The 15,160-nt window shown below is 34.9% G+C and overlaps 1 protein-coding gene across 1 annotated transcript in view; it reads left to right on the forward strand.

Annotated features, from left to right (window-relative positions):
• Positions 1-15,160, forward strand: part of GALNT13 (polypeptide N-acetylgalactosaminyltransferase 13) — a 584,203-nt gene that overhangs the window by 60,259 nt on the left and 508,784 nt on the right. The window contains exon 3 of the mRNA XM_047770427.1: positions 10,774-11,019. Coding sequence (XP_047626383.1) covers positions 10,878-11,019 — 142 coding nt within the window. The 5' untranslated portion in view covers positions 10,774-10,877. The remainder of the gene's footprint in view (positions 1-10,773; positions 11,020-15,160) is intronic.

A 15,160-nucleotide genomic window follows, 5' to 3' on the forward strand; every position in this document is an offset into this window, starting at 1 on the left:
TAGCTTGCTTTGCTAATGAGAATATGAATTTTAATTCTTTGAGGATATAATAATTTCACTTTATTTTTAAATAATCAAGAGCTAATTATTCAATATTCTGATTTTTACTTCTTTATTTACATCTTCCCTTTAATTGCCTGTCTTTTCAGGCACTTAATTTATGAAGAATAACTTCACCAATAAGGTTGAAGGAAAAAAACCTCAAAAACTGAAGCTTGTAAATAATCTAGTAAATAAGGAAATATATAGTGGCTTTAATAAGGTGAGACTTTGTTTGTTTGTTTGTTTTGTGTTTTTTTTTTTTTGAGTGGGAGAATTTTAATATTTCACTTAAGACTTTTTAAACTAGGGTTTTTTTTAAATGATTTCTATTTAAACTAGTTTTAGGAAAGGTGTGCATTTCTCTCATGCAGCAAATATGGTAAAATTTCTACTAAATTAAAATATTCAAGCCAACACATAAAATGTTAATTACATTTGTTCAATTTTAAGATAGAATTTAAGAAAGCAGCTTGAGTCTGTTTTATTTCTGGAATTTTCTGTAACTGAGTTTCTTCTTCATCCTCTCCTTTGTGCTACCGGGCTCCTTTTGTGCCCTAGAATCCTGGGCTTTTGTTTGATTATAGTTCGCTTTCTTTTTATCTCCCATTAATTGCCAGTTGGAGCAGAGTGACTCTGATGTTATTTTACAAGATAATCTAAATTATTCTTCATTTTTTTTCCTACAAATAAACACCCCTCTTTGGGAAAGAATGTCTAGACAAGAAATAGTCAAATTACCTTGCATATTTCAAAGAAGGGGCACTCTTCATTCCTTACATCTTTTGTCATGAAGAATTCAGAATCTTTAAGGCCAGCTAAGAAGCTGAGGTTAAGAATTTCTGATGGTTTAATGTCTCAGTGGAAACATTTATTTTCTTTTTGTTTTATTTTATTTTTTAAAATTTAATTTTATTTATTTTTTGTCTTTTCCAGGACCGTGCCCGCAGCATATGGAGGTTCCCAGGCTAGGGGTCTAATTTGGAGCTGTAGCCGATGGCCTACACCACAGCCACAGCAACGCGGGATCCCAGCCGCATCTGCAACCTATTTTCTTTTTAATCATGTGATTTATGGCAGAAGATGGCTGGCTTGCTGGTAAATATCTACTGGGAACTATCTAAATGCTCTACTGTTGTCTTAAATCTCTAGGTTTTATATCCAGTTGAACATTTTGGATTTCTGTTTTCTTCTCTTGGCAACTATTAATGAACAAGCTCAAACCACTGGTATGCCATGTTATAAAATGAATACTGAATAGGCATTAAATATCTAAAACAGATGAATGATGATCTGTTTTTAGGTTGATGAATACAGTTTTTACAGCTTAATTTTATTAGTTTTTTCTGAGGGTCATGTTTCTTTTTGCAAGATTTTTAAATGAAGACTGAAGTTCATTATATTTTAATAATGACAATCTATTTCTTGTAATGTCTCATTAACATGTATTTTATAGTATCTCCATAGAATGGATATCCCTATACCCAAGCATGACTGAAAAGACCAATGCAAACAACCTGCATTGAAAAATGGCATATACCTAAACACATTCTCTATAAAGTTTCACCCTTCTTTCAGTCTCTCTATATCCAGTTATTCTGTCTGTAGCTGCATTTGCTGAACGTTAATAACTGCACATTATAATTTTCTGTTGAAAAGAGTTCCACATCTTGGAATCACTCCTCATGTTCCAGTTACCTCCTTTCTCATCCCTACTTGATGCTCTTGTCTGTCTCCCCTACTGGATCCTCAACAAGAAACAGAGATTGTATCTTTTTATTTGTTTTGTCTTTTGTGCCTAGTGTAGGTGTTGACATCTGAATAGACTCTCAATTTTATCTGTAGGATAAATGAAAGTCATACTTTATATAATTAAAGTGATAGTTTTATTCTGGAAGCAATACATGCTTTTATTAAAAATTTAAGCCTGCAAAAGACTATAAATCAATTCTACTCCTCAGAGATTATCAAGTTTAGCTGGTGTATTCTTTCAGAAAAATTTTTATACACATGAAAATCCACACAGACACGCATATACACTTCCTGATTTTTCTAAGTGTGATGATTTAGGTTTATGAATGGTCTGGGATTTGATTTTACTTTACTTAAAAGCTAATAAGTTAGCTTGTTAACATTTCATGAGCCTTGGTGAAAGAGACTCCTGTGTCAGAGCAAAGGAAATTTTTAGTAATGGTACAACAGGTATCTCAAGTTTCAACATGTTTGCATCAAATCCCCTTGCCTCCCAGATCCCATGGAGGTAGTGTGGGCTGCCTCAGTGGATGCCTGAATGCATGATAGGTTGCATTTCAGGAAAAGAACAATAACCATGGGGAATCTACCATTTATAACAGCCAATAAAAGGCTATTCTTTGTCTCAGAGAAAGATCTCACCTCATTTTTTAAGCTGCTCCCTGTAAACACAGCCCTGAGAAATGGCCTGGGTAAAGAGTGTTTGGAGCTCTGAATCTCAGCATACACAGTGATAAGTGTAGATGTGTGAGGGACCCTAAGAGAAGGGTCTCCCAACAATATCTACCTTTTGGTCATCCATCATTTTGGCTTCTGGTGAAGTTTTGTGTGAGTATGCCTTTCCATGGACCACCTTGATTAATCTGACAGAGGCTGGGAACAAGTCCATCCAATTTTTCTGATACTATATTTCCTTTAGGTTATTTAGAGCAGTACTTCAAGCAGCAGGATTAGGCAAACATGCCCTAACTCATGTCTCCTGGGTTCCTGGACCCAATCACTATAAATCAGCCTCAGAGTGTATCTGCGGGTCTTATTTTATACAGTTCAGATGCAGTCTAAGGTCACTGTATCCAGCATTACTAGTGCAAGAGAATTTAACCTGATTTTCTGATCCTTGGCTGTCATTGCAACAGACAATCAAGTACCTCAATCCCCAATGCAAGATTGTCCATGGGCTATTCTGCCTTCAATGCAAAACTAACGTAGAGGCAAAGTCACTCCAGTTCAGTATTTGTGGTTAAACTTGATTTGGATCACCATTACATTGATTTGGTTAAGCATGCACCATGTCACTGAAGGTTTATAGTCTAGACGACCATATATAGCATAACCCATAGGTGTTCAGACCTCAGGAGATGCAAAGAAGGGGTCTTTCTGCATCTGCCATTGATGGCATCAGGCACAGCAGAAAAGTTCAAAACTGGCCAGGCCCATATATTTTTCTGTTTGGATGAGCACTTGGATGAGGTGACAAAAAAATAATTGGTCAAACTGCCAGCTGCACCAGCTGCTTCACTCAGGCAGGCCATGTGGTTATATTGCCAGGCTTTATGCTTGAGCTGTCAAAGAGAACATGAATTGATCCCCCACTCCTTCCTACCACCTCTTCAGATACAATTTGTTTTCTCCTCAGATCGCAGGGTTGTTAAGCTCTATTCAAAGTCATGACATTTTGTGTGTCCAGCCTAAAAATATAATATCACCTCTTTTTTTCTATTGTCTTTTACTTCCACCTAGACTTTTTATATGGAAGAATTAAATATAAGTGGGAGAAGGGGATTTTTACAAAAATTACAGATACCCCCTACATTGGTCCACATGGGCCATTATAGTGCAATTCAATTAGCAGCGCACACAACCAAGAGCTTATTATCCTCATGGTCCAGGATCATATCAATCCAACCCAAGAATCCAGTTGGTGGAGTCAGAATCACGTATTAATACTATAGGGCTCCTTTTAGGTGCACTGACAGCTAGAGGTATACCAGCCAGGCTGGCTTGAGGTTGCTGTTAGGGGAAAGAAAAATGCACCATGTTCACAAATGGACAGGGTGGTATCCACATTTTCAAAATTAATTTTATAAAATTCCCCTCCCATTTCAATCTGATCATTAAGCATTAGGTAGACAAGAGAAGATGAACTTCCTTTTGAGAAGGGCAAATTCAGTAAGCCAACTTTCTTGCTGAGGTGGGTGGGGCAGCAAGTTACTAGAAGTTTGGTCAGATATCTTTTCCAATTAGTTTTTGAGGAGGTCATTCCAACATTCAACAAAAACTTTGAATGGTAGAAAGTATGGAAAAACCTAATACCCTGACTATCCCTTTTTGACAAAAGACGTACCACTATCAGACTGTAGATGGTCTAGAATTTGGAAACCAGGACCCAGTTTAGGCTATGGTAGTGTGGCTGGGGGTTGCTGATTGGACTAGAAGAGCAACCAGGTAACCCGAGACTGGGTAGGTGATGACTTGGGTGCTTTTAGCAAAAGAACCCTCCTCAAACAGAGCTGTTGGTAGGAACCAGATTCTCACCATCCCCCCTTGACTTCTGAGACATATGAACTTCAGTCTGCTCTGGTGATGGGAATCCTTAACTTCACTCTTAATCCTATTTGTGTCTTAAAGTAATTGAGGTCAGGGGACAGGGGACCAGAGGTATCAGAGAGCATGGAGCAAGAGAGCAGCTTTATGCCAGTGAACAAGTTATTTTCAGGTTAGAGCACCATTTACCCACTGCTCAAGCAAATGAAAGTTTCACATCCTTAGTTTTCATTATTGCTATGGCCAGGGTTTGTTTAAATGATGCCTCTCCATGTAGATAACCACTTTCTCTGTTTTCACATGGCCTTTCCTCTATGTATCTATTATATGAATACCAGTCGCATTGTATTAGGACCCACATGTATGACCTGATTTTAACTTAATTACCTCTTTAAAGGCCCTCTCTCCAAATTCACTCACATTCTAAAATACTGAGAGAAGTGAAATCCTGTTCTCATATAGCTTACAATTTAAGAAAAATGGAAAAATAATAAATTTAAAGTACATAATTTTTAATATGTTGGGGGGATATTAATAGATACCAAGAGAAAAATAAAGTGAGCTGACATATAGAATGATTAAGTCTTATGCTATTTCATGTATGTATGTTGATAGGAAAGCTGTCCATGATTTGACCAGGCAGTAAGGCCCAAAGGTAAGGGTTATGACTGGATCAGTGGACAGGGAAACAACAAAGGCACATGCTCTGGGGCAAGATAGTGATAGGATGATAGGTGTGTGTGAGGAACAGTCAGGAGACCCAAGTGACTGGCATGGAGAACAGTGGTAAGAAATGAGATCAGAAAGGTAGTAAGTAGAAGTGCTCTTATCTGATGCAATTGGACTATAATGTCTATAATCAGGGAATCATATAATTGGTACATAAATATTTTGGTTTTGCCTTTAAAAAATGAAGTATAATTTATGTAGAATGAAATGCACAGATATTAAATATGAAGTTCAATGAGGTTTTTTTTCTTACTTTTTTTTTTTTCTTTTTTGGTCACCCCACACCATATGGAGTTCCCAAGCCAGAGATCATGTCCCAGCTGCAGGTGTGACCTATACAACTGCGGTAGCAATGGCAGATCGTTAACCCACCGTGCTGAGTTGGGGATCATACCTGTGTCTCAATGCTGCAGAGACGCTGCTGATCCCGTTGTGCCACAGGAGGAACTCCAATGAGTTTTGACAAGTGTAAAATCCTGTGTAACTCATACTCCACCAGAAACTACATCTGTTAAATATATTTGTAGTAATTAAATATAAAATATATTTATAATGCTCACAAATATTGAACATTTAGTGTGAAATAGAAAATATATTTGTAATGCTCAAATATTACATATGTTTAATATTAAATATATTTTCAATTCAATATTTCATATATATATATATATTTGTCTTTTCTCTTTTTAGGGCCACACCCATGGCATATGGAGGTCACCAGGCTGGGGGTTGAATCGGAGCTATAGCTGACAGCCTATACCACAGCAACGCCAGACCCGAGCCATGTCTATGACTTACACCAGAGCCCACAGCAACGCTGGATCTTTAACCCACTGAGTGAGGCCAGGGATCGAACTCACGTCCTCGTGGATCTTAGTCGGGTTTGTTAACCACTGAGCCATGACAGGAACTCCAAATTTAATATTAAATATATTTTTACATACTAACTACATTTGTCAAGCTTATCTTGTCTCTGGACCCCTTGAATACACACATACTGAACATACACTGCTTTTAGAAGGACTGGTGAAGAGAATTCTCATTCTTTTTTCTTCTTGATCTTTCTATGCTGTTCATGATGATAAAAATTACTATTAGTAAGTACTTGTAATAACTAGTTTATGTGGAACTCCTCCTATGTGTCAGGAACTGTTATAAGAGTTTTACATGTGTTAACTCATTAGATACTCATCATAGCCTTATGAAGTACCTTCTACTGTTCATATTTTGTGAATAGGAAAATGGAGTCGTAGAACATTTCAGTATCTTGAATCAAGCCATACAATTAGTGAGTGTGGGAACCCAGATTCAAATCATGGTGCTGTAACTCTGCAATACATAGTTAGCGGTCTTTCTTTCTTCCCAAGGGTCAAATTTTATGTTATGAATATTTGAACTTCCCTTAATTTAAAAGCAAGTAAAGGCATTTTTCTCCTACTTTTTCATCATCTTTCCACATAAGGCATTCATTTAACATTATCTTAGATGGTTTGTCTCTTAGTATAACTTTCATCGTGTCATAGTTTTTACAGTGGACCCTTTGGTTTAGGCTGTAGATAGATTCCATCTTAATTTTAAATCTTCATTCATGTGGAGATCAGTCTTCCTGTTATGAAGATCTGTAGCTAATTCAAGGTATTTTTTCAAAGCTTACTCACTAGATTTATCAGTCCTTAAACCAGACTGCATAATTGTCCAGTCATCAGTACCCAGAAGCTCCTGCATAACTATTTAAAACATTTAAAGTGTGTTGGGTGCCTGAAAGTTCTGGAAGCACTGCCAGCAGTCTTCCATGCGCTTCATCCTTTGGCAGCCTCAAGTATAGCCTCATAAAATAGATTGAATACATTTGCACGTATTATGTACTTTTCCATAAAAGAAAATATTTGACTACAGATAAAAATATGTCTAATAGCAACTCAGCTAGACTGCCTGGGGAAGCAATACCCTCCTAATTAAAAACGAAAATGAAAATGTCTTTTCTTATTTTAAAAACATAGATACCAAACTTCTAAGTTTTACTTAGATTTTATTGTTTATATTTGAAATCCAAATCCATTTTTTAGAATAGTAAAAATTGGTGCAAATTTTCAAACAAAAATCCATAACAACTCAGAATTTCTGGCTAATACCATTGCTTAGCGGGCAAGAAGAAAAGAAAAGGCAATATGACTGGCTAGGTGGCACTTGATAGCTTTCTAACTCTTGAAGTTTTCCTATTTGAGACATGTTTTTAAGAGGGAAATAACTATGCTCAAAAGATTTTGAAACAGTTAGAAAGGGGGTCCTATTTTCGGATAGAAGAGCCTGTAGTTTATGCAAAGTTAGTCATGCTCCACATTGACTTGGCAAGCCAGGGATATTGCAGAACTTGGACTTGGCTTGAGAAACAGTAGTGTTTGCACATAAATAGGAACTTACTGGAATAAAAACATAATACAGATGCTGATTCTTTTAAATAAACCTGGGCCACCAACTGTGCTTATGTTGGTTAGCATTACTTTGTATATTGTACCATCCTTCTGCTCAATCAGTTTTGTTCTTATGAGAAGAGTATTGAAAACAGTGTATGGGATTACTATTTTACAAGTACCAGTAGATAACAAATGATAAAATTTAGTACATTTTTAAGGTAGAGGTGCTTTTAAGATAGAATTAAAACTGAAATATATAAGGAACGACTGTTTCATAAACAAGAATTTAAATAGCAACTTAGTTTTGTTACATAAGATAGTAAAGTTAGAATTTTCTCAGTGCTAATTCCTTGATATATAGATTTAGCAGGGTATGGGGTTAGAATAATTTGAATAATGCTTAGAGTGGCAGTAAGATGTGATTTTCACTTTCTATGATGGCTACAGTTTAAATTAAATTCTCAATAACCTCAACTGTTAGGCTCTTATTAGGAAATGACTTATCTTAGACATTTTAATATTTAATATTAAGCGATTTTAGATTTTCTATTATAATAATATTCGTTATATTTTCTTTTAAAAAATGTTCTCATTCTTCATCTTGCTTAAGCCTCACAATTTTGTGGGTTGGATGGGGCAGGAAATGTAAGTAAAGAAAATGAAGCACAGAGAGGCAAAATGCCTACCTAATCTTTCCATTTTATGACAGAGTCAGGGATGACACTTTTAATGTATTTTATTATAGATCTCTATAGTAAAAGATTGTATAGCATATACATCTCATATAATATATAAATCCTCTATTATGGGATAATTTATTTTATTGTATTCTTTCTAAATCTGGGAATGGCCATTTAGTTACCATCAATGCACATATACTTTTCTATTGGACTTTTTTTTCTACAATAAACTGAAGGTGATAGAGATGTGTTTTCTAGGTCTCACCTTAGCAAAGTGTTGCAACGGCGGATGTTTAACAAATTTGTTAAAGCGAAAGTACATTTTCAGGGAGAGAGAACTCACCTGGGCGCAGGTTAAAGGAGGCCTGACTTATTTTACAATCGTTCTTCTACCTCCCCAAGGCGGACCTGAGTGGAGACCAAATTTCTCCTGCTCCAGCCCCCCCTACACTGTGCATGAGAGCTGAGTGTTTTTTTTTTTTTTTTTTTTTATCTCTGTATGGGGCATATCTGGCCTGATTGGTTTCTGGCAGGATTCCTTATTTGCATGGGGAATAGGTTATATAGAGGCCAGTGAGGAATGGGTGACATTCCTTCCCAGACTGGCTGTTCAAGGTGAGGGAAGGCGCATTACAATGAGACAGGGCCAGAGGCTTTTGGGTTTAATCTCCTTGAAGGGAACTTGAAGCCTATTACAAAGGGACCTGCTTCACCAAAGAAAGACAGAAAATTTGATTTGATTCAAATCTGATAGTATTTAGTGAAGTATACATACAGTGACAGGAATCCTTCCCTTGTTATCAGACTTAGAATTTGGGTTCCAATACTGGGTTGTAATTTATTACAGATAAATGAAGTTGAAGTGAAATAAAATAATGAGCAGGCCATTTTTTTTCAAGAAAAATAAATCCCAAATATCATGTAGTTCCTTAGATTTGTATATTTGTATCTTTTAAAATATGTATTGAATAAATGTAATTTTATGTAGATATTTAAAGTAAACTCTTGTTATAATAATTTTTTAAATTGTCACTTTATGTAAATTTTGAATTTATTACTAGTCTGGTTTGATTGTTACATGCAAGAACATTTATGCTACTTTATGATGCAAAGTCAGCTGTCATTAATTTGAAGAGCTTCTGCCTCAGCAAATTGCACTTTGATGTTTTTATTTTGAGACAAGTGTTTCTGAAATAGTCCAAGTATCTTTGTGTTTAATAGCTGTTCTCCTCAAATATTTGTCAAAAGTGTTGTTTATCTTATTCATATCAATAAATTTATACTTCACTTTCTATTATTTTAATGTAGCAAATGATATGAGACTATTTTTGTTTTGATGTAGTTTCTCTATGGATAGAAATGCATTAACCAGGTAGCTGTTTTTCTCTATACTGTAAATAAAACAAATATGTGTATGGTATTAATTCTATACTTACTTTGAATATCTCTCAATAATTGCACTGTCCTTGTTATGCCTTTAGAATTCTTGCTCTGGTTACTTTAAGTCACTTTACATTAATGTACTATCCTCTTATAATTTTTTTGAACATATGCTGCCTATTCTCAAGTGCACATCTATAGTGTGTACTTTATTTCTTTCTTTTTTTTCTTTTATTTTTTGGCTACCCCATACAGTGTTCATGGGCTAGAGATCAGATCTGAGTTGCAGTTGCAACCTAAGCCGCAGCTGTGGCAATGCCAGATCCTCAACCCACTATGCCAGGCTAGGGATCAGACCTGTCCTATGTGCTCCCAAGACACTGCTGATCCCCTTGTGCCACAGCAGGGACTCCTTTTTCTTTTCTTTGCCCCACTCGCACTTGCAGAAGTTCCTGGGCCAGAGTTCAAACCATGCCACAACAGTGACCAGAGCCATGGCAGTGACAATGCCAGATCCTTAACCACTAGGCCACCTTCCTGTAGTGGGTATTTTCTATGCAGATCAGATGGGGTTTTTAAGGCTAAATAACTGAAGACTTATTTCATGTTATTGCCCTTTTAGAGAATCTGAGAATTTTGTTTCATTTTACATCTTAACATTTATAACTGTGTATTTTGCAAGATAGTTTACAAGAGTTATATTTTGTCATCATAGTAAATCTTTAGGTTTGGCATTTTTATTTTCATTCTATCAATGAGAAAACTGAGGTTTAGAAAGTCTCCCTTACATAGGAAGTGAATAGGCCTGAGCCTATCTGTTTGTAAAGGTCAGCTCTTAGCCACTGCAATATATTGTAACCCAGGATGATCTCTTGTTCAGCAGTATTAGCTCCTTAAATGTGCTGAATCATGGTAAATTCAGAACTGCACTATTTTACAACCTGGTGCTCTATAGAATATCATAATAGGACTTTGAGGAAAAACAATACGACTTGAAGAAATCAAATAGTTGTCCAGGGCCCAGCGGAATAGTGGCAGATCTAGAATTAGTTGTTAGAATTTTAGCCACCTGGCTTGCTTACAGCTTTCATTTATTTGGACTTTTAATTCTGAAGGCCAAGTGTCGAGATATATATGTATATATGGGGGCATTCAGTAAATCATATATTTCATTTTATATCACATTTATGCAAAACAAACTTTCAGTGATAATTCTTCTTCTTTCTTTGATACAGTGGGATGCATCCTGCTTTCATCTTGGAGTTCACCCCTGTGGCTTGGATCTATCCCAGTTGTGTCTGTCTTCGATCTCTGTGTTAACTAGAAATCAAGGAAAGACATGAGGAGGTTTGTTTACTGCAAGGTGGTTCTAGCCACTTCTCTGATGTGGGTTCTTGTTGATGTCTTCTTACTCCTGTACTTCAGTGAATGTAACAAATGTGATGACAAGAAGGAGAGATCCCTGCTACCTGCACTCAGGGGTAAGTGCTTAGGAAGCGAACGTTTCTTTTATGGAGAGGAGAATGGTGGTGACTCAGGATGAAACATGAAATATCAAAAGAAGAGTTAAGTTTATTGATTTAGAAAAGCATTTGGGCAGAACTTTTTTTTAATTTTTATTTATTTACTTTATCATTTATTTATATATATATTTTTTCTACTGTACAGCATGGTGACCCAGTTACACATACACGTATACATTCTTTTTTCTTACATTAAGTGTTCCCTCATAAGTGACTAGACAGAGTTCCCAGTGCTACACAGCAGGATCCCATTGCTAATCCATCCCGAAGTCTACATTCCGCATCTATTTATCCCAAGCTCCAGACTGGGCAGAACTTTTAATGTACATTTAACCATGAGAAGGCAACTTTATTTTTCTTGGCCTCAGGTCCTGTTGGAAGAAATGAGGAGTTGCTAACCTCTAAGGTACCTTGCAATTCTAATAATTCCAATGTTTTGTGACTGTAGTGAACATTTGCCTTGGACAGAATTTTAAATTTAGGCTTCCAGAAGCATAAGTCTTTAGAGACCAAGCATATAACATAAAAGAGGAAAACTACTGGAGTGAGATGATGGAGTTTGTACCAAAATGAGATGAGGCACAACAGCCCTCAATACCTCCAAAAGTAATAAAATAGCGGAAATATTTTCTTTTTCTTTTCTTTCTTTCTTTTTTTTTTTTTTTAACAAAACACATATTGGTGGCCAGATTCAACCTGTAGGCTACCAGATTGTTACCCTATGTTAAATGCAAAAGGTAATTTCAAATGTAGTATAAAGTCTCTTCACCTCAATATTCCCTCTTTAGGAACCAGTGTCAGTGACTAGATAAGACTGAATACTAAGGAAGTATAATGATTTAATAATAACATGGTGATTTATTAAGTAAAGTCATAGATATTTATTTCCTGAAGTTATTATAAATAATTTTTCTATGCTTTTTGTTAACTTAAAGAGCTATTAATTTATTTCTGAATTATTCCTTTTAAATGGGTGTTTCTGAAGTATTTAAGCATGCTTGAAATTAATTTTGTTCTCATTGAATTAAACATCTTTTTCTTAAAATCTAGTTTACATTAATTCTCTGCTTAGAAAAAAGTTTCTTTTTTATTTTTTAATAAACTTTATTAGAGTATTGGTGATTTACAATGTTGTATGAGTTTCAGGTGTACAGCAAAGTGAATCATCCATAAACATACATTTATGTCCATTCTTTTTCAGATTCTTTCCCCATATAGGCTATCACAGAGTATTGAATAGATTTCCCCAAGCTACATACTAGGTCCTTGTTACAGACTGATTTCGTATTTAGTAGTGTATATGTCCAAATCCCAACCTTTCAAAACATCCTTCCCTCCAATGTTTTCTCTAAGTTTGGTTTCAAAGTTGTTGAGTTTGATTCTGTTTAGTGAATAAGTTCTTTGATATTATTTTTATTATGTCCCACATATTAGTGATCCCAAATAGTATTTGTCCTTGTCTGATTTACTTCACTTAGTCTGAAAATCTCTAGATCCAACTATGTTGCTGCAAATGGTATTATTTCATTCTTTTTTATGACCAAGTAATATTCCATTGTATATATGTATCATATGTTCTTTATCCCATCTTCTGTTGATGGAGATTTATGTTGCTTTCATATCTTGGCTGTTGTAAATAATGCTGCAATGAACACTGGGCTGCATATATCCTTTTTATTTATTGTTTTCTCTAGGTATATGCCCAGGAGTGGGATTGCTAGATCATATGGTAGTTTGATATTTAGTTTTTTAAGGAACCTTCTCATTGCTTTCCACAGTGGTTGCACCAACTCACATTCCCACCAACAGTGTAGGAGAGTTTCTTTTCTCCACACCCTCTGCAGCATTTATTGTTTGTAGACTTTTCAATGACAGCCATTCAGGCCAGTGTAAGGTAGTACCTCCTTGCAGTTTTGACTTGCATTTCTCTAATAATTAGTGGTGTTGAGCACCTTTTCATATGTTTTTTTGGCTACCTGTTTTCTTTGGAAATATAAGGTCTCTTTAGATCTTACCATTTTTTGATTGTGTTTTTTTTAATATATAAAGTTCAATGAGATATTTGTATATTTTGGAGATTAGTCCTTTGTTCGTCACTTCATTGGCAAAGAATTTCTCCCATTCTGTGAGTTGCATTTTTTTTTAATGGTTTCCTTTGCTGTACAAAAGCTTTTAATTAGGTCCCAATAAAAAACTTTCTCATCTTCCCCAACTGAATTTCTGGACCCATGAAACTCCCTCTTCCTCCCTTCCCTCAGGCTCTGACAACCACCATTCTGTTTTCTCTTTCTATGAATTTGACTACTCTGGGTACCTCGTGTGTGTGGAAATATACACTATTTCTCCTTTTGTAACTGGATTATTTCATTTGGCATAATGTCTTCAAGTTTAATCCATGTTGTAGCATGTAAAAAAAAAAATGTTTCTTTATAAATACAACAAAAGTTAAACTTTGAGTCCCAGTTGAAATATTTGTACCTTTTCAAAAAGTGAATCTAGATTACTTGAGATTTGCATGTATTTAATGACTGTAATCTGCTTTTACTTTTAATGTTACAGATATTTTAGAGGTTATTTATTAATCAAAGTATGCTAATAAAAGAATTTCATTGCTATTATCTGGGTAGATGAGCTTTAGGGAAACAGAGAAAAGCATTTCCAAAGATTAATTTTTGTTGAAAGAATTTGTTGGATATCTTTATTTTGCTTTGCAATAATGCTCTTGCTTAATTAGAGAAATTCTGATTATCTTCCTCTTTTCAAAATGAGTTTAACTCTCTCACTATAGTTTTTGACTAGTACAAAGAATTGAGAGAAAGTACTTTGGAAGTGTGGGAGCTTAGATTCATTTAGGAAGTTTATGTGCATTTTTTATGTCTTTCTACTAGAATTATTCAAAGAGGAGAACTTTATGAGTCCATCAGTTTTTGATAAATGAATTTAGGGATTGATTTGCTGATCTTTGGTTAAAATTGCAGAATAAATCTGCCTTTTCTGATTCTTTGTTAAAACCAGTTGAGCTTCTGCTTGGCCGAAAGTGGAAATGTGTTTTGATGAATCACATCAATTTAGTAAGATCACTTTATCATTTGTTGAATAGAGACATATAGATTGGTCACAAAAATGTTATAATCTGATTCAGCAAAACTATGACAGCCTTTTCTGGAAGTACCAAAAAAGCAGTTTTGTGGATTTAAGTCCTTAATGCTCAGTTTCAAATCTGGAAATGTAAAATTTAATGATGCAAGGCCAAAATAGTAATTTTTCATTGTACTTAAATTGTAAAATTGAACTATACTCTCTTTATTTTTGTTTTGTTTAATGTTATATATTAATATTTGTCTTGAAAAATAAACATTAGGCTTTATTGTTTTAACTTCATCTCTATCATTACTTATTATTGCAGAATATTACTTTATTTGGGGATTTTTGCCAAGTATTTAAAATAATTTATTTACAGATAGATGATATTGTACAAAGCACTTGACTGAAATTTTCATGTTCTAGAAATATTAAAAAAAGACCTTTTGATGAAAAACTTGATCTTTCTGGACCTATGCATTTATATTATTAAAGCAAAGAGTTTGGACTAGGTGGTTTCTAAGATCCCTATAGTTCTAAATTTTAAACAATTTAAAAGTACCCAATATTAACATACACTTGGAATTAATTTTTAAGATTTGTTCATTCATTCACCAGATCATCAGTTATTTCTTAAGTGCCTATCAAGTTAAAATGTTGTACATCTTAAACTTACACAAAGTTGTGTGTCAATTATATCTCAATTAAAAAAAAATAAAGAAGAAGAACATAGCTCAGTAATAGGAAAAAAAAAAAAAAGTCCCAACCATCAGTACCTCTGACTTCACAGGTGGTATAACAAGAATACCCCACAGTTAAAAGCCCAGGTTTGGTGACCAATCTGTTCCTCACCTCCTACCCCTTGAATTAGTTGTGTGACTTTTGGCAAATTCCTTAACAAAATCTTGGTGTTATCACTTAAGATGAAAACCTTACAGACAATAAATCCTGCTTCACAGGGTTGTCTTGAGAATTAAGCATGATGATGTTCATACACCTGTCTGTGGAGTATTGATAA

This window comes from Phacochoerus africanus, chromosome 3, assembly GCF_016906955.1.
Source record: "Phacochoerus africanus isolate WHEZ1 chromosome 3, ROS_Pafr_v1, whole genome shotgun sequence".
Classification (NCBI taxonomy): Eukaryota; Metazoa; Chordata; class Mammalia; order Artiodactyla; family Suidae; genus Phacochoerus; species Phacochoerus africanus.